This window comes from Melanerpes formicivorus, unplaced genomic scaffold (genome assembly GCF_026170545.1).
Source record: "Melanerpes formicivorus ecotype bairdi unplaced genomic scaffold, bMelFor1.0.p_v2 SCAF_3, whole genome shotgun sequence".
NCBI lineage: Eukaryota > Metazoa > Chordata > Aves > Piciformes > Picidae > Melanerpes > Melanerpes formicivorus.
Window position 1 is genome coordinate 4,166,021 of NW_027142355.1, and position 19,124 is coordinate 4,185,144.

Below are 19,124 nucleotides of genomic sequence, written 5' to 3' on the forward strand. Positions count from 1 at the left end.
ATGCCATTGAGCTGGAGATCAGGGACCATCAGGTTGAGTGCCTGTGGGTGAGAATTAGAGGGAAGGCCAACAGGGCTGACAACCTGGTTGGAGTCTGTTATAGACCACCCAACCAGGAGGAAGATGTTGATGAGTCATTCTATAGGCAGCTTAAGGCTGTCTCAAGATCGCCTGACCTTGTTCTCATGGGCGACTTCAACCTGCCTGATACCTGCTGGGATCTTACCATAGCAGAGAGGAGGCAATCCCCCCACAGCAAAATCCTGGCCAAGCTGTTAGCCCATGGCTTGGATGGGAGCACACTGCGATGGGTTAGGAACTGGCTGGAGGGCCGAGCCCAGAGAGTGGTGGTGAATGGTGCCACATCCAGCTGGTGGCCAGTCACTAGTGGAGTCCCCCAGGGATCAGTGCTGGGCCCTGTGCTCTTTAACATCTTTATTGATGATCTGGATGAGGGCATTGAGTCCATCATCAGTAAGTTTGTGGACGACACCAAGCTGGGGGCAGGAGTTGATCTGCTGGAGGGTAGAGAGGCTTTGCAGAGGGACCTCGGCCGACTGGACAGATGGGCAGAGTCCAACAGCATGAGATTGAACACATCCAAGCGCCGAGTTCTGCACATTGGCCACAACAACCCCATGCAGTGCTACAGGCTGGGGTCAGAGTGGCTGGAGAGCAGCCAGGCAGAGAGGGACCTGGGGGTGCTGGTCGATGGTAGGCTGAACATGAGTCTGCAGTGTGCCCAGGCAGCCAGGAGGGCCAATGGCATCCTGGCCTGCATCAGGAAGAGTGTGGCCAGCAGGAGCAGGGAGGTCATTCTGCCCCTGTACACTGCACTGGTTAGGCCACACCTTGAGTCCTGTGTCCAGTTCTGGGCTCCTCAGTTTAGGAAGGATGTTGACTTGCTGGGAGGTGTCCAGAGAAGGGCAACGGAGTTGGTGAGGGGCTTGGAGCACAAGCCCTATGAGGAGAGACTGAGGGAACTGGGGTTGCTTAGCCTGGAGAAGAGGAGACTCAGGGGAAACCTTATTGCTCTCTACAGCTACCTGAAGGGAGGTTGTAGACAGGTGGATGCTGGTCTCTTCTCCCAGGCAGCCAGTACCAGAACAAGAGGACACAGTCTCAGGCTGCGCCAGGGGAGGTTCAGGCTGGAGGTCAGGAGGAAGTTTTACACAGAGAGAGTGATTGCCCATTGGAATGGGCTGCCTGGGGAGGTGGTGGAGTCGCCATCGCTGGAGGTGTTCAGGAGGAGACTTGACAGGGTGCTTGGTTGCATGGTTTAGTTGGTTGGGTGCTGTTGGATGATAGGTTGGACACGATGATCTTGAAGGTCTCTTCTCTTCTCTTCTCTTCTCTTCTCTTCTCTTCTCTTCTCTTCTCTTCTCTTCTCTTCTCTTCTCTTCTCTTCTCTTCTCTTCTCTTCTCTTCTCTCTTCTCTTCTCTTCTCTTCTCTTCTCTTCTCTTCTCTTCTCTTCTCTTCTCTTCTCTTCTCTTCTCTTCTCTTCTCTTCTCTTCTCTTCTCTTCTCTTCTCTTCTCTTCTCTTCTCTTCTCTTCTCTTCTCTTCTCTTCTCTTCTCTTCTCTTCTCTTCTCTTCTCTTCTCTTCTCTTCTCTTCTCTTCTCTTCTCTTCTCTTCTACCTTTTCTACACAAGCAGCTTGCTAGCCCAGTCATAATGCTCTTCCCACTAGGAAAGGCATGAATGAGGCATGAATTCCTCAGTCTAGGACTCAGCATAGTGTGTTTGACTCTGCATAAACATTTCTGTTCCCAAATCAACAGCACTGGCATAAGAGACATATGAAGTACTAGTATGCTTGATAATTCTGTCATAACTTGCTACCCGTATCTTCAGCTCAGGAAATAAGGGGGGGTCTGCTCTTTGATGTTGAGACCAGGTGGCAAGGTCTGCTGCACACAGCCTACTCTAGAGCTCAGTCTCCTCTGTGCTCCACAATATCCCTAAAGAGCTAGGACAACAATTTACTTTTATGTGTTTATTCCACGAGTTTTGAAGTAAAAACATGGTTACTGTGTTGCAGCCTGTATGAGTATTACAGCCTGCAGCATGAAACTGCATTCAAGTCCCAGAATTCAGCAAAAGAGCACAGGGGACATCCAAGGGTTCAAAATCTACCAGAAGACTTCTGGAGACATGGAAAGGGTGGAAAGAGTCAAAGCTGATTCAGCTTCGTTCATAGGGGTATTCAGTACATGCAATCTCACAACCATGCCTGGAATCTTAAGAGAGTGGCTATGACTGCTGGGCAGTTCAGATCCATTGTATGAGATTGCTTCCTCACCAGTTTTATAGTATGGCCCTGGTATATTTTGTATATTTGCTCTTATTTCTGCTTGAATTTCTCTTCACCAGACTACAAGAAATGAAGGTGAGTGACTCTTTTACCTAATCACTTGACTGATGTCACTAGATTGCCCACTACTCTAAAATTCATGCCCAAAAGAAATTTGTAATTTGAACTATAGATATGGCTGCATTTTTACATCCTCCTCCACCATCTGACTTGAAGATCATTTTTGATGATCTTTCTCAGGCTCGTGGAAGGTCTAAGATCCTTCTGTGAAGCAAAGGTGAAATATAAATTGAATACCTCATGCCTGGAGTATAAAGCTGTTTGTCTTTGTACTGCAGTCTCTCTAATTCTCAGCCTGACTTAGAAAAATGAGATGTATAACGCCAGGGATGAGCCTAGAACTTTGGCCTGTAGTGCATTGTCTGTGAAATTCTTTTTTCCCTTTTACTATTTCTTAGTGCTGTGGCAGATGAATGAGTGGATGTATTATGTGCGTATGTGTTTGCCATCCTCAGTGAGTGTGTCTGCTTCTGTCCTTGACTTACTTTTTTCTTCTTTCTTTACGTTTCTTTTTTCTTCCTTTTTACAATATCTCAGTTCTAGTCAGACCCTCTCTATTCAACACTTCTTTTATTCCTAAAACACTCATAATGCTATTCAGAGAATATCTGTACAGAGGGAATAGATAGAACACAGAGTGCTTACCACCGTGTAAATGATGTGCTCCCTGAAATGCTTCTATGCGTTGCATGCACTGTTGTCCTTCACTTAGATTATGCAATAAAAAGAAATGTATCTACCTTTCTTTTGAATTCTTGAAATAAGTTTGAGCAATTGTCACTGTGTATTTGTCTTGTTAGGTTGAAGCTAGTAATAAAAAGGCTAGAAACAACAAAGAGTTAGGCTCAATAGGAAATATGAATGTGTCAGGCTCTTCAGAAGTGATAAAAGAAGCGTGCTTTTATGGAAGAATAGGTTACCAACTAAAAGCCAGAAAATCTCCTAACTTACCAGTAGGAATGTTAGGATTCTTGACAGTATTTCAGGCATGTTCAAACACATTTAAATTTTAAATAACATTATCAAGGGTTACATGATGTTAATCTTCCACTACCAAATCACTCAGGTCACAAATGCCCAGCTCCTGTTCTCTCAGACAATGCTTGCTTTGAGCCAATGAAGGAAACAATACCCCTTTTAAGGATTGTCTCTTCTTCACTGTCAAACAGACTCTGTGGATGACTGGTTGCAAGGCAACATGAGCATACATCCCCAGCACAATTCTGTTTTTTTTGGATTCACTGACAGCATCACAGTAATCGATTTTGGGGACAGAGAGTGTTTTACCCAGACTGGCAGGATTGGATAGTATGAGAGGGAGAGATCTAGTAGGTTGTCTCATAGTATTCTTGAATTTTAAAAATGTATTTTCTACAAAACTCTACAGCTCTAGTGTGCACAGTAGGTTATAGATAAATGTTTTTCTAAAATCTGTTACCCTCCCTGCCCCACTCTAGTTCAAGGAAGACATGCATAGACTAAAACAAGTCAAGTGGATGGCCATCATGATAGTGAGAGACCAGAGCATTTGCTCTGAGGAAAGGCTGAGGGAACTGAATTTTTTCAGCCAGGAAAATAGGTGGTATCTAGAAAGACCGAATGACAGCCTCCCCACCAGCTTCTTCTGGGAGGCTGACAAGAGACAACAGATATAACTACACTGAAATAAGACAGGTTCAGGCTGGATAAAGACCAGACTGGATAAAGCCCTCAGCAATCTGGTCGGAACATCACAACACACCCTGCATCTAGCAGGTTGATGATCTAGAGACCTGACATCCCTTCTTAGCCTGAGCTATGCAACGATCCTGTCTCAAGCATCTGCTATTCAACAGCTGAGCTTGCTCCCTCACAGCCTGGAATAAGACATAGACAAAGCAAAAGTTCATTTTAAAGAGCATGCTTAGCACAGCAAAGCAACTCTTTTTTTACCATGCCTTCCACTTGCAAGTGGTAGGAGGACCTCACCATACGAGTGTCACTGTGATCAACAGCTCTTGAAACTGCCTATGTCTTTAGTGGAAAGAATTCCAGAAAGGTCCTACCCTTTTCCTGGCTGGGGTTCACACTACATTCCCCAAGTATGTTATTTCTCCTAGTGGCAGCATAGCCAGAAGAACTCAGAGTATCACAGTGTATCAGAGGCTGAAAGGGACCTCAAGAGATCATCGGGTCCAACCCTTCTGCTAAAGCAGGATCACCCAGGGTAGCCTGCACAGGAATGCATCCAGGTGTGTTTTGAAAGTCACAAGAGAAGGAGACTCCACAACCTCTCTGGGCAGCCTGTTACAGGGCTCTGTCACCCTCACTGTAAAGAAGTTTCTAGTCATGTTGAGGTGAAATCTTCTATGTTCAAGTTTGAACCCCTTGTTCCTTGTCTCATTCCTGTGCACCACTGAAAAGAGCTTGGTCCTATCCACTTGACACCCACTCCACAGATATTTATACACATTGATGAGATCCTCTCTCAGTCTTCTCTTCTCAAGACTAAATAACCCCAGGGCTCTTAAGGGAGGCTGTAGCCAGGTGAGGCTTGGTCTCTTCTCCCAGGCAACCACCAACAGAACAAGAGAACACAGTCTCAAGCTGTGCCAGGGGAGGTTTAGGCTGGACGTTAGGAAGAAGTTCTTCACAGAAACAGAGATTGGCCTTTGGAATGGGCTGCCCAGGGAGGTGGTGTAGTAACCGTCACTGGAGATGTTTAAGAGGAGACTGGATGAGGCACTTGGTGCCATGGTTTAGTTGATAAGATGGTTTTGGGTGATAGGTTGGACTTGATGATCTTGAAGGTCTTTTCCTACCTGGATAATTCTATTCTATTCTCTCAGTCTTTCTTCAGAGGGGAGATGCTCCAGTCCCCTAATCATCCTCATGGCTCTTCATTGGATTCTCTCCAGCAGTTCTCTGTATTTCTTGAACTCTGGAGCCCAAAACTGGACACAGCATTCCAGGTGTGGTCTCACCAGGGTAGAGAGGTAGAAGAATTTCCCTAGACCTGCTGAACACACCCTTGATGCACCCCAGGATATCATTGGCTCTCTTGGCCACAAGGGCACATTGTTGTTCCATGCAGAACTTGCTGTCCACCAGCACTCCAAGGTCTTTCTCTGTGGAGCTGCTTTCCAATAGGGCAGCCCCTAACCTGTACTGGTGCATGTTGTTATTCCTCCCCAGATGTAGGACCCTGCACTTGTCCTTTAAAAACTTCATGAGTTTTGCCTGCACCCAGCTCTCCAGCCTGTCCAGGTCATGTTGGATGGCAGCATAGCCTGACAGGTGTCAGCCAACATCCCCCCCCCCCCCCCCCCCTCCAAGTTTTGTATCATCAGCAAACTTGCTGAGGGTACTGTCAATCCCCACATCCCGGTTGTTGACAAAGATATTGAATAAAACTGGACCAAACACCAATCCCTGGGGAACACCACTGGACACAGGCCTCCAAGTTGACTCTGTGCCACTGATGATGACCCTCTGAACTCTGTTTTCAATCCACCTCACTGAGCAGCTATCTATGCCACATCTCCTGAGCTTTTCTATGAGGATGTTATAGGAGACAGGATGAAAACCTTTACTGGAGTCAAGATCTATGACATCCACTGCTCCCCCCTCATCTATCCATTTGGTCATAATTTCATAGAAGGCTATCAGATTAGTCAGACAGGATCTCCCCTTGGTAAATCCATGTTGGCTACTCCTGATAACCTTCTTGTCTTCCATGTGGTTAGAGATGACCTCCAGGATGAGCTGCTCCATCATCTTTCCAGGGCTACTCAATATAGTACAATCAGTTGCTAAGGTACAAATTATAGAAAATGTCAAAACTTAATGCATGCAGCATGGGAAACAAACAAGAGGAGCTGGAAGCCACTGTGTATCAGGAAAACCATGACATAGTGGCCATCACAGAAACATGGTGGAATCTCTCATACAACTTGAGTGCCACAATCAACCCCTCCTTCAGAAGGGACAGGCAAGGAAGGAGGGGTGGTGGGGTGGCTCTGTGTGTCACAGAGTGTTTTGATTGTATTGAAGTTAATGATGGTGACGATAGGGTTCAGTGTTAATGGGTAAGAATCAGAGGGAAGGCCAAAAAGGCAGATGCTCTGCTGGGATTCTTGTTATAGACCACCCAGCCAGGATGAAGAGACAGACAAAATACTCTTTAGGTATCTGGGAGAAGTCTCATGATCCCTTGTTCTCATGGGAGTCTTCAGCTTTCATGATGTCTGTTGGTAAAGTAACACAGCAGAGAGGGAGCAGTCCCAGGTATACCTAGAGTCTGTGGAGGATCCCTTCTTGACACAGTTGGTGAGGAAGCCGACTAGGGGAGGCACTCTGATGGACCTGCTACACTGTGATCATACAGTTCTCAGTTGTTGGAAAATTAATGAGTGGGGGCAGCAGAACAGCCACCTGAGATTCCCAGCAGACAGATTCTGGTTTGTTTCAGAGACTGGGCAACAGATTCCCTTTGGAGATAATTCTGAAGAGCCATGTAATCCAGGAAGGCTGGACAGTGTCCCATGGGCTAAAAGATGAGTCAGTGGGGAAGAAGGCCAGCCTGGCTAAACTGAGACATTTGGTTTCAGCTTAGGGAGAAGAGGAGAGTTTATGGTCTTTGGAAGATGGAGCACACCACTAAGGAGAACTATGAAATTCTTGTGAGGCTATGTAGGGAGACAATTAGAAGGTCCAAAGCAAAACTGGTAATTAATTTGGCTTCAGATGTTAAAGAAAACATTAAATCCTCCTGCAAATATATTTGCACAAAAGGAGACTAAGGAGAATCTCTGTTCTTTTATGGATGCAGGGGGGAACGTTGTGGTAAAGGATGAGGAAAAGGCTGAGGTACTAAATATCTTCTTTGCCTCAACCTTTTGCAGGTTCATTGGATACCCATTCCCCTGAGCTGGAAAATCAGGATGGGGAGCAGAATGAAGTCCCCATAATCCAAGATGAGTTGGTTACTGATCTGCTGCATCACTAAGACACACACAAGTCTATGTGGCCAGATGACATACACCAAAGGGAACTTTGGGAGCTGTCAAAGTGCTCACCAAGCCACTTTCCATCATTTACCAGCAGTCCTGGTGAACTGGGGAGGTCCTAGATGTCCCTGGAGTTGCTCAAAAAGCATCTAGACATGGCACTTCAGGACACGATTAAATAGCTATAATAGTATTAGGTCAATGGTTGGACTCAATGATCTTAGAGATCTTTTCCAACTGAAACAATTCTCTGATTCCCTTAAGCTGAAAAATTGTTCAAGACAGCCACTGGAAACACCATTCAGAATACAGAATACAGAATACAGAAGACTATGCCTTTGTAACAGGGTTATATCCATTAGCCTTGAATCAGTCTGTCTGAACAATGCCCAAGAAAACACACTGAATTTGGACAGTAGGCACTGGAAGGAGATTATTTTTGGTAACACTAAGAGACTTCCACTACCTGATTTCTATCACATGCAGTTTCCCTGCCAAGTAAATGCAAGGCCTTACAAACTTGTTTCCTCTAAAGACTATGGATTTCAAAATATATAATTAAAAATTACCTGTTACCGTGAACATGAGAAGCACAAAATGCAAAACTGTAGTGAAGCAAGGTTGGATCAATGACAGAACCATTCTCTGAATGTTCAATCAATTCACTGAGATAGCAAAGATGGCGGTGACAGCCCCTTACTCCATAGCGAGCACAGTATTCGTCTAATACGAAGACTTGACCTGGACTAAACCAACCCTGAAAGAGAAAAGCAAAAAAAAAAAAAACCCATAATGTTTTGAGATCTCTTTTCCCTTCTCACAGCTTTTAAACCTGGCAAAGAACACCAGGATACACTTTTTACATAAACTTTTTATACGATAATAATTTATATCTGCCTGATGCTGGTTGCACTGGAAGCCAGATCGGACAACAGCCCTCTTGCTGAAGTGGCTGAAATGTCAGGAAATTGCAGTTCTGAGTTCTCACTACTATGAAATAGAGAGTTTACAAAAAACATGTTAACATATCCAAAGTGTGGTATAAATTCAGTTATCCCAAAACCTAGTAAAAAAACCCCTCACATTCTACAATAAGGATTTTTTTCAAAGTAATTAATTTTAAGCTATAAGAGAATATTTGCATAATGCTGAAGGACATAATATGGATGCTAAAACACAGTTTCTGGATGGCCAATTCCCCACGGTTGCAACTTCCATATCAGAGAACCACAATTTGTCCATCTACCCTGTTTTGTAAGAGGGATACAAAGCTAAACGTTTGTTAAACGTCTGTGAATAAGATGAGTGTGATCTGACCTTGAATAATAATTAGATATTCTGGGGCATATCGAGGGCTTTCTTGGGCAGTCTTTATGAGACCAAATCGCATAACCCTGACACAGACATGAATGAAGTACAGACTCCTTCCCACCACCACAACAGCTCCTGAGTGAATCCAGAGTAAAAAACAAATTTATTCTTGATGTAGAAATGTAAACCAGAAGACTTCTGATTGCCTTGTCTGCCAATATGAAAAAAACAACAACAACAGTGAGCTTCCAAAAAGCAGCAGGGAGAAAATCATAAACCTTGGGAAGCCACAGCTACTGCATAGCTGTTCTAAAAAAGCATTTTCCTTTGTTCTTTTCTTAACTGTGGTGATATTTTCCTCTCATCATCCTCGCTAAATGATTAAGAGAGACTGAGAACCCCTAAACTCAAATATACAAATAACTTGGATAAGAAGTAAAATTACTTTGCAAGTTTGTGAATTTGTAAAATGAATTTAGCAGATGAAACCCATCCTTTTGATAATGATTGTACTTCTGCAAGCTAGATGTTTAACATCTGTACAAAATAAAAACAAAAACTGCTATAAAACAATACTTTAAAATATATTCACATCAGGCTTAAAATATCTGTGTTTTAGCTTTGCTGAAAGACTTGCATGAGACAGGCATTTCAGTTTTATATTGTTCCCCCAACTCCTGAACTGAACATACTATTTGTAAACAAGAATATCTCAGTTATTTTAAAAATTAGTTTACTCCTGATTAATTTCTTTGAAGTCAACTTTCCCACTGACATTTAAGAGCTTCAGCTGTTTCTAGAGAGCACTTAGCTTTATTCCAGCACCCAGAACAGTACGTGGTGTTTTAAACTTCTATTCGGTCAAGCTCAATAACTAATGCAGTTTACTCACTGGTTGCTAGAAAATATGAGACACCACTTAAAGAAGAAAGAAAAGAGGTTTTCATCCAACCTGGTTAATTCTATTCTATTCTATTCTATTCATTGAATTTTGGCAACAATAATAATCCTAGCCTTAGATATAATAACCAGTGGTTATTTTGATTAATATTCTGCCACTGTGACATCACCGTCACTGATCTCTGTTTTTATGGGAAACATAATAACATGCTGCATGTAAATCCCCTACAGTACAAAAGGAAAGGATTATTAACATTACTGTACATGAAAATTGTGACAATTTTACAAATCTTTTGAGAGCCCATTTCTTTAACTTCAGTCTCTGCAGGAGAACTATTTTAGTGTGGTCATTTTCATATAAATACCTGCCTGCCTTGCCCTGTTCAACCCCATAACACTCATAAGCCTCAAAACCACATAACAAGTGTATGCTGCAGAGCGTTAGATAACTGTAGGTCCTCAAAACCAAGAAGAATGCAAAATTAAAAGCATTCATGTCATATAGTGTCTTAATACAGAACTGTGCTTAATATTGGTGCTTACGCATTTCTTGTTCTATTTTTACAAGTTGTATGCATGGTTACTCCATATCAAAATATTAATATAATATAATATTAATATAAATGCATTGTTTCTAAAAAATGGCAGGAAATGAGCTGTTCAGGAAGAAAAAAAAAGAATATCAGATGTAGTCATGTATTCTCTTGCTGTCTTGACATTCCCAGGTTTTTTAATTACAAATATATAGTTAAATATGCAATTTAACAACAACAACAAAAAAATAGTCACCCATTCTACTTGCTAAAAGCTGAATTTTAGAAAGAACAGTAAGAAATACATCGGGTTTATGGTTGCTATAGCACTGTGTGTTTCACCTAACCTCTTCTAAAAGTTCCTGATTTCAAGGTTATATTAAGTGTCTTACTATATTATTATTATAAAAAAAGATTTTGACCTCAGTGCACTGTTAGAAAGCTAACAATTTTCTCTTTGAGTGCCAATTACTTTGTACAGATGTACCTCTCGGCCTCTTCTTTGGTTCAGTGTGCAACCCACAGACAGAAAATGAGACATTTAACTTTTTCTATACATACTGATCTGGTAGCATTTTAAAAAATTAATGTTTCCCTTTTTTAACACTTGCAAACAAACCTCAAAACCCCCCATCATTACTTTTTGTTGCTGCTGGGATAGTATAGTGAAAAAAAATTATGTGCTATGAGGCAATTTAACTCAGTATAGGTCCTTAGTGAGACGTCACTATCTCAAGCATGGTATCAGGTGAAAAAATGAAGCCTCGGGAAGTTACCCACACAAACCTCTTTAGCATGTGTGTATAAACAGTTGGACCTTCCCTAGTGAAAACTAAACCAGAATCAACCCTATCCTCAGCTCCTAGTCCATAAAATACAGGATCAAAAACATTATCTAGGAAAGGGAAACTGTAGCTACAAATGTGGAAACATGTTATGTCAGTATCTTATTTTTTATAGCGGTCTTGGAACCTGAAAAACATTCACTTTGATACACAGATCACATATCACTTGTTTCTCTTTAATAGCTCATCTTTTACTTGCAGTTCAGGTAACAGATAAGTGCCCATGTATCTATACTTGCTGTAGATTCTGCTTCCCTTCTTTCAAAGTTTTCCTTCTTCACACCACAGTGGAATGGAGAATTACAGGATAGGTGATAATGCCCAACAAGACCCAAGTACATCTGTACCTTGAAATGTCTGTATAGGTGTCAGCAAATCCTACCATGGGTGCTCTTACCAGTATCAAAATGTTCTGTTTTCATTCAAACCTCCAAAAGAGACATAATAAATTTCAGCTGATAAAACCGGAAACCGTTTGGGTCTTTTTGCTTTGTATTGAGTGGCACAGCAGCAGCTTGTTAAGTGTATAATTTTCAAATTTGAAACCAATTGATTGGACCTTTTATTCCAACTAAAGCACAGCTATTGAATGAAAAAAGAAGAAAAGATTACTTTGTCATAACTCTTTCTCACTTCTTTATATCTGTCTTCCAGCCAGTACTCACCAAACAAGAATAGGAGTCATTCAGTCTGTGATCCAAGGTCTGCCTCTGAAGCAGTCTAAAGAGGGAAGCATGGTCAAATTTGCAGGGATTAGCAGAAATAAACTCATCCATGCCATGTTTCTGACCACGGTCTGTATCTGTTCATACAAGGAAAAATGTGCAGAACAATATATATGACAGTGTGTGCAGATTTACCGACGCAAGTGTACACACGGTACAGAACTCTCTATACAAACATTCTTGTAAATCTCAAAGAAACAAGTAAGATAAGTACTTGATTGCAGATGACTTATAACATCTCACTTTAAAACTGAAAATAGTATTACTAGATTATTTGTCTATCATAACAATCTATGCATTGTAATAATGAAATAAAAAAAAAAAAAAAAAGAAGTTACTACCCACTGACAGATTAAAAAAAAACTCAGAAAGACTTCTAGAAAACACAGCATAGTACATGAAAATAATCCTTAAACTGATGTTTTCTAGCAGAGCTCTTCAAATGTTATAATTTATAATTGAGTATGAAAAAAAGTGTTCCATAATTTTCTGCTTTTATTTCTGTTTCTAATTTTAGCAAAATAACCAAATAAAATATCCTTCCTTCCACTGTGAAGAAAAGGTTTATGCATTTATTTCTTCAGATAAGAAAGAGCATCCTTACAGCAGATAAAAGTACCACTCGTAGAAATATTCATTATGGCTTGAAGCCTACTTCTCAAATGGCAAACTGGAGCAGAAATGAACACACTGGCTTGAGCTAGGTCATTTCCAGCCTCCTTTTTGTACTTGGCTTTTAATGAGACAAGCCTTAATGTAGTAATGGCAAAGAGCTCCTTCAACCTTCCAGCAAAGAGTAGTGAAAAAGGGAGCAGCATTTTTGAGTAAATACATTGAGAAAACATACCATCCCAAATGGCACTTCAATCAAAGGCCCAAATTTATTGTTCTTCACAGATTGCATCTTTCAACGCCTTTAAACCCCGCGGGTTTATCAAAAGAGAAGCTCTAGCGATTGCTTTCATTAATGCTATGTTTTGTCAAAGTCCTCAATGTGAATTATCTATCAAGTATGGACAGAAAAAGCCTTACAGTGCCCGAAAGGACTAGTTACGTATTAGCACATTAGCTGTCTTGGATTCTATAGACTGTACTGGGGTGAACAGTCCTATCAACTTAAAAATTGACTTCCCCATTCAATAGGGTCTTGGTTCTTTGTTCCTTTAAATTCAAACCTAAGTCTTTTTATATTCGTTACTAGAAAAATACAGACCTAAGTGTATCCTAAATGCAATTTTGAAAACCGGCATAGTACAAACCTAAAATTTCTAAAGAAAAGGAGACAAAAGTTTATTGATTAAACCCAATTATAGAGTCAGGTTCATAATAAAACTCAATATTGATCTGTGGGCATGATGCTAACATAATCAGTCACATTTAGAAATTTAGCCCCAGATCATATTGATCCATGTCAAGTCCAACTTTCAGCTGTATTTGTGGATGAGAGAATTATTTAATTCAAGCTGAAGGATCTGCAGCATCACATCCTGGAAAGATGCAGAAACTAATTCATATCACTTGGCTTTGCATTGTCAAAGCAAGAGTCACATCCATGTGACAGATCTCACCAAGGTGGATGTAGCAAATAAACAGTACGACAATACATCGATGGAGTAAGGTATGAGACCATCTTCACAGAGAAACAGAAGCCTATATTTTAATGAAGATCGGCTGCATATGTAATTGCACAGATTAACTATTTCCATGAGTGCAGAGCAGCCTATCATTAATGACAAACTTTGGTCATAATTTTACATAGGTACATAAAATGCTCTGTCTTAATGCCATTTCAGTATATTTAAACACATGAATTCATAGATAAACTACTGATAGACACAACTACATTAGTGAAAGAAATAAACTACAATGGGAAGTTACCTATCGTTTCCAAAATGATCCCTACACTTCAGATGACAGTTCTCCAAACCTAACATGTTTAATATGCAATGGGTTTCTACATTTCTTGTAGGATTTTATTCTTAGATGAATGTCTGTTTTATCAAGCCATTACTTACAGGAAGACAGATGACAGAAATGAAAAAGGTTTAATATTTCTCTCTGCCGTTGGTCTCATGTGCAAGTTATATACGGTTGAATCTTTCTGAAATTAACTGGTGTGGCTTTTTTTCCCCCCCTCTGCTTAACCACACAAATGTAAAAGATTCTCCTTTAGTAAAAGAAAATCTGTGTTAAGTGCTGTGAAGTAATTGAGTATTTTGAAATCAGGAGACCGGATGCTGCAAATGAAACAGATTCAACATTCTGATACAGTTACCAATATGATCAGAATTTGTAAGCCAACCTACTTAACACAGCTTGTGAAAGTAGAATCTGCTATTACATAAGGGGGAGGGGGGGGAAGCAAAAAAGATGTATTAAAAAATATAAATATTTGCTAGATTTAATTACACAGAAAGATCTATGACTTATTACCATCTTTTTAAGCAAATCTATCAGTAGAAAAGACACTGTCAGATAGTAACAGAAGATCTATTACCAAATGTATTTTAGCAAAGATAACAAACAAATAAAACCCCTTACCTTTGCCAGCTGTAGGTAAGCAGGAAATAATAGAAAAATAGATCTAGTGTAATACCTTAGATTTAATGTTAATGCTATGGTATACATACAAGGTAACTGGTAAACCTTTTAGAAACAAAATGGATTAAGAATAAAGAACTTGACCTGAGATTATGAGGACTTAATAAATGTTATTTGAATGTGATCTGACTCAACTTTTAAAATCTGTTAAGACTGTATTTTTCAAATTCCTACAGAGGAGCTTAATATGTCCTGGTCATGCAAATACAAAAGCATAAAGGGTGATGTATTGAGATATACATTTAAGAAAAAACACAATCCCATTTTATACTCTATGCTTTCTCAGTCCTGGGAGGCTGCCTGGGGAGAACTTGGAAGTAGTAATACTTCTGCTTTATCACAATTATTTTTTTCCCCTTCTTAATGGAATTTGTTGTCCTGATTACAAGTGTTGTTTTCCTGCTTTCAAGCTCACACTCACTGTTTTGGCTGCTATTTTCATGTCACACTGTCTGTTTCACATTGTGTGTTTTTTGGTTTTTTTTTGACCAAGGTATTTTTTTTTTTAAGACATGGACAAAACTTACAAAAGCTATTGCAGGAGTTTTAGCAAATTCGCTGGTTATTCTTTTTGACAAGGATATTAATTCTGACAAGATAGCATCCAGAATATGCCAATTTTAGTCCAGCTGCAAAGGCTATAAAAATCATTGCATCTTATGTGGCTCAGTAGAGTAGAGCGAATTAAGACTACCAAGAATTCCATGTTTATAGCATATGCTTGAGTTGTTCCTATTGATAACTAAATCAGGCAACATCTCTGCCTCATTCCAGCCCAAAAGCAAATACATGTTTTCTGTAGCATTTACTTTGTGCTAAGGTGAACTGGCCTTGAAAAGTGGTGATCTCCTTGCCTTTTGTGACTCTCAGTGACATTCCTGCTTGAGTTTAAGCATCTTGGAAGCAATCTGAACTAAGTCAGGCTGGCAGGAAAGAAGAGCAGGTAGAGAAAAGAAATCTAGGAGATTAAAGATTTAAGGACTAGGAGTAGTGGGGTAAGAACTATGACTCCTATAGAGAAGAGGCTGGAACTGGTTGGATGAAGATGAAGGTGCACATACTCTTTGCAAAAGATAGTGGCAAGATGCATTACATTCCTTCAAGTGCCTCTCCATACTGATAGTGACAGCTTGTATTGGGAACATCTCGACTCCTGATCATTGACCAGGATTCCAAAGTGCTACATGCCTAGAAATACAGGCCAAAGAGACAATCTATGCCCCCAGAACCTTGTAATTTAAATATCAGACAATAAAAAAGCAGATGGAGAGAAAGTGACAGAATATGAGAAAGCAGCAGGCCCAGGCGACTGTCAGGTTGGGGACAGAACACACCGGTGTGCCTGCCAGTATTTGGTCAAAGGATGGATTTGAAGAGCTGCATAAAGGTGACTTATTGACTGCCTAAGGTGATGGAGGCCAGTGTTAACTTTTTCTTTCTAAAAGGGAGATGTGGCTAGTTGGAGACAAGCAGGAATAGGACATGTGGAAGCATAGGGCAATATGCAGGGAGGATGGAATTGCATTACTTAGAAAAGTGCCACACTTTAAATGCGTTATTAGCCTCGCTGATAGTATAGGATATCACGTTTCTTCTAAATGTCCTACATGCATGATCCAAAATTGCTATATAAAGCATCAACAAGAATATACTGCACATTCATAACAGTTAGAGATCTGCAGGCTGGCCTTTTGGACTGCTGCTGCTGTGCACATGCAAGCACAATATTTCTGTTTCCTGCGTTTGTGATAACTGCTGTGAAGATCAGTCATACCCGGCTATCTTACTATGATCATATGCCTAGTTTCTTTTCAGGTGTTCCTGATGCGTTTATTTTGATCTAGCTCCGAGGTAGCTGGATTTTATCCATGTAATTTTAAGCAATCTTTTGTACTAGAAATTTTGTGAAAAAAAAAGGCACTATTAACTGCAAAAAAATATAAAATATTCCTCTCTTACTCCTTCCATTCTACTAATTTCTTTTATGTAAAATGAGTTCATAGTATAGATCACAAGCATAATTCTACCAGTTTAAAGATCCCTTTAGTGTTTTGAATTGGAGAAAACAGAAAACAGTAGAAGCTGTGAAAACAAAGTATCATTTAGTGTCACTTACACTTTATCACTTGATTAAAAATGCTAAATGTTTAATGAAAGGCTTGCATTTGACAAGCTGTCATTTTCAACTAATTAGGGAAAATTAATTTTGGACAGTTGAGTTTTACCTAAAAGGCAATGGAAAATTGAAATGTTAGATTTGTTACTAGCTAAAAATTAACCTTAATACAGCCATGTGTGTGGCATGATCTGATGTTTTAATTTCTTTGGTGACAATTTTGAGTTACTCTTCCTATCTATCAAGAGAATTTCAGGATTACAGAAGATACATCTATGAGGACAGACTGGAGGAGTTGGGGCTGTTCAGTCTGGAGAAGAGAAGGCTCTGAGGTGACCTCATTGTGGCCTTCCAGTATCTGAAGGGGGCCTACAAGAAGGCTGGGGAGGGACTTCTCAGGATCTCAGGCAGTGATAGGACTAGGGGGAATGGAATGAAGCTGGAGGTGGGGAGATTCAGGCTGGATGTGAGGAGGAGGTTCTTCATGATGAGAGTGGTGAAGCTCTGGAATGGGTTGTCCAGGGAGGTGGTTGAGGCCCCGTCCCTGGAGGTGTTTAAGACCAGGCTGGATGAGGTTCTGGCCAGCCTGATCTAGTGTGGGGTGTCCCTGCCCATGGCAGGGGGGTTGGAACTAGATGATCCTTGTGGTCCCTTCCAACCCTGACTGATAGTATGATACTATGATACTTTACTGAACAATATATATAAAAAAATAAGTTGAAATGTGTCCTTAAGTTTTTCCCTCCCTACATCCAGCAGGTTAAAGTAATTTAAATTGTTTCAAGTGATGAAAAGTTCTTTTTGTACATTTTGTACATCTTATCTTCCTTCCAAGACTTTCAAGGCTTGACTATGATTAGATGACATTTGTTTGGCACACCTCTAGTTGGATTTTTGCTTTTTGTCTGTGAAGGGGGCACTGTATGTTATAGAATAGAATAGAATAGAATAGAATAGACCAGACCAGGTTGGAAGAGACCTTCAAGATCATCGCGCCCAACCCATTACCCAACCTACCTAATCAACTGACCATGGCACCAAGCACCCTATCAAGTCTCCTCCGGAACACCTCCAATGATGGTGACTCCACCACCTCCCTGGGCAGCCCATTCCAATGAGCAATCTCTCTGTGTAGAATTTCTTCCCAAGCTCCAGCCTAAAACGTCCCCTAGCGTGGCTTGAGACTGTGTCCTCTTGTTCTGGTGGTGATTGCCTGGGAGAAGAGACCAACCTCCACCTATCCACAACCTCCCTTCAGGTAATTGTAGAGAGCAATAAGGCCTCCCCTGAGACTCTTCTTCTCCAGGAAACTAAAACAATGATCTTCTATTGTCTGGAAATGCTTACATGATGTATTAATTGAAAAATTATATATATCTAAAAAGTAGTTGGAAAATCCTCTGTTCATAACTGTATTTTCTAAGACTAAAAATGTATCATAGCAAAGAAGAACAAAGTGGAAATGAATGTCACTTAAGAAATACTCTAGCTCTCAAAAAATATAATGCTCTTAGTTTCATGCAAGCATTTTGCTAGGTGGGAAACAAACTTCTTAGGAAAATGGGCATATTTAAATTTGACAAAAGCTCATCTACAAAGTCTTCTTAGGAGTAAAACTGCGCCCCAATAAAATCACCATAGTGTATGTAAATGAGCCATGAATCTCAGAAAATTATTTTAGGTTCAAAAACTCAAGTTCTTGCAGGTTGTGTTGTTTGTTTATTTTTAATATTAATTTGATTATGTGCATTTCTAATTCAAGTGCAAAAAAAGTAACAAAATTTTCATCAAGTATGCAGTATTACAGAAATCAGTCAAACATTGATACTTTTAAGACTAAACCTCACATGAAGTTAAATTTCACAAATTACTCTGTGGCAAAGTATTCTATGAATTAAGTCAAAAATACAAACATTGAAATGTTTTCAAATCAAAGGTAAACAATAATTTAAGCATGGATTTTTGGTTTACATGCAGTTCAGTCATACTGGTTTCTGCAAACTGATATATAAACACGACAGAAAAAGATATTTTGAGGCTTTTGCTGTTCACTTAAACTGTCTTTAAAATAAACCTCATTTCTCTTATGTTTTCACCACATGATGTTATCAAGACATGTCATAGAATCATGGAATTGTTAGGGTTGGAAGGGACCTCAAGGATCATCCAGTTCCAATCTCTCTGCTATGGGCAGGGATACCTCATACTAGATCAGGTTGCTCAGAGCCACATCCAACCTGGCTTTAAAAACCGCCAGAGAGGAGGCTTCCACCACCTCCCTGGGCAACCTGTTCCAGCATTGTTTACCACAACTGGTAATCTTATCTCTGAAAATAATAATCTAAGTACCTTCAAACCTGTAATTGTTCATTGTACCTTTTCTTTCTGTAAGTTTTCCTACTTTGTGGTTAGTATTTTCTAGTTGCTTTTACTTTCATGCAAACTCTGTGTCCAAGAAGAGCAATGCCTTGAATACCACTTACTACTGTCAGTAGTGGGGCAAAAGTAGACTTTTGTACTTTATGATGCACACGAAGTGGAAACATTAGGAGGGGAACATAGTGAACTCCCAGTACCCACCCCAGATCTAGGTTACTGGGAGGAGGCAAGCAGAAGCACTCTTCAGCAGCTGTCCCACCTTCCCTTTTTCACCATTACTAACATCCTACAAAATACTTCTTAACACTGCCTCTGCTGAATAATTACTTTGCCCTTTCAAATTGTCTCATATT

At 40.3% G+C, this 19,124-nt stretch overlaps 1 protein-coding gene across 11 annotated transcripts in view; it reads right to left on the bottom strand.

The window, feature by feature from the left end:
• The window catches only part of CADPS2 (calcium dependent secretion activator 2), a 368,843-nt gene that overhangs the window by 106,091 nt on the left and 243,628 nt on the right, over nt 1–19,124 (bottom strand). For all 11 annotated transcript variants that reach the window (XM_068165287.1, XM_068165334.1, XM_068165325.1 and 8 more), the window contains 2 exons: nt 11,616–11,752; nt 7,931–8,118 (listed from right to left, as the gene is read on the bottom strand). In XM_068165287.1, the coding sequence (XP_068021388.1) occupies nt 7,931–8,118; nt 11,616–11,752 (325 nt within the window). The remainder of the gene's footprint in view (nt 1–7,930; nt 8,119–11,615; nt 11,753–19,124) is intronic.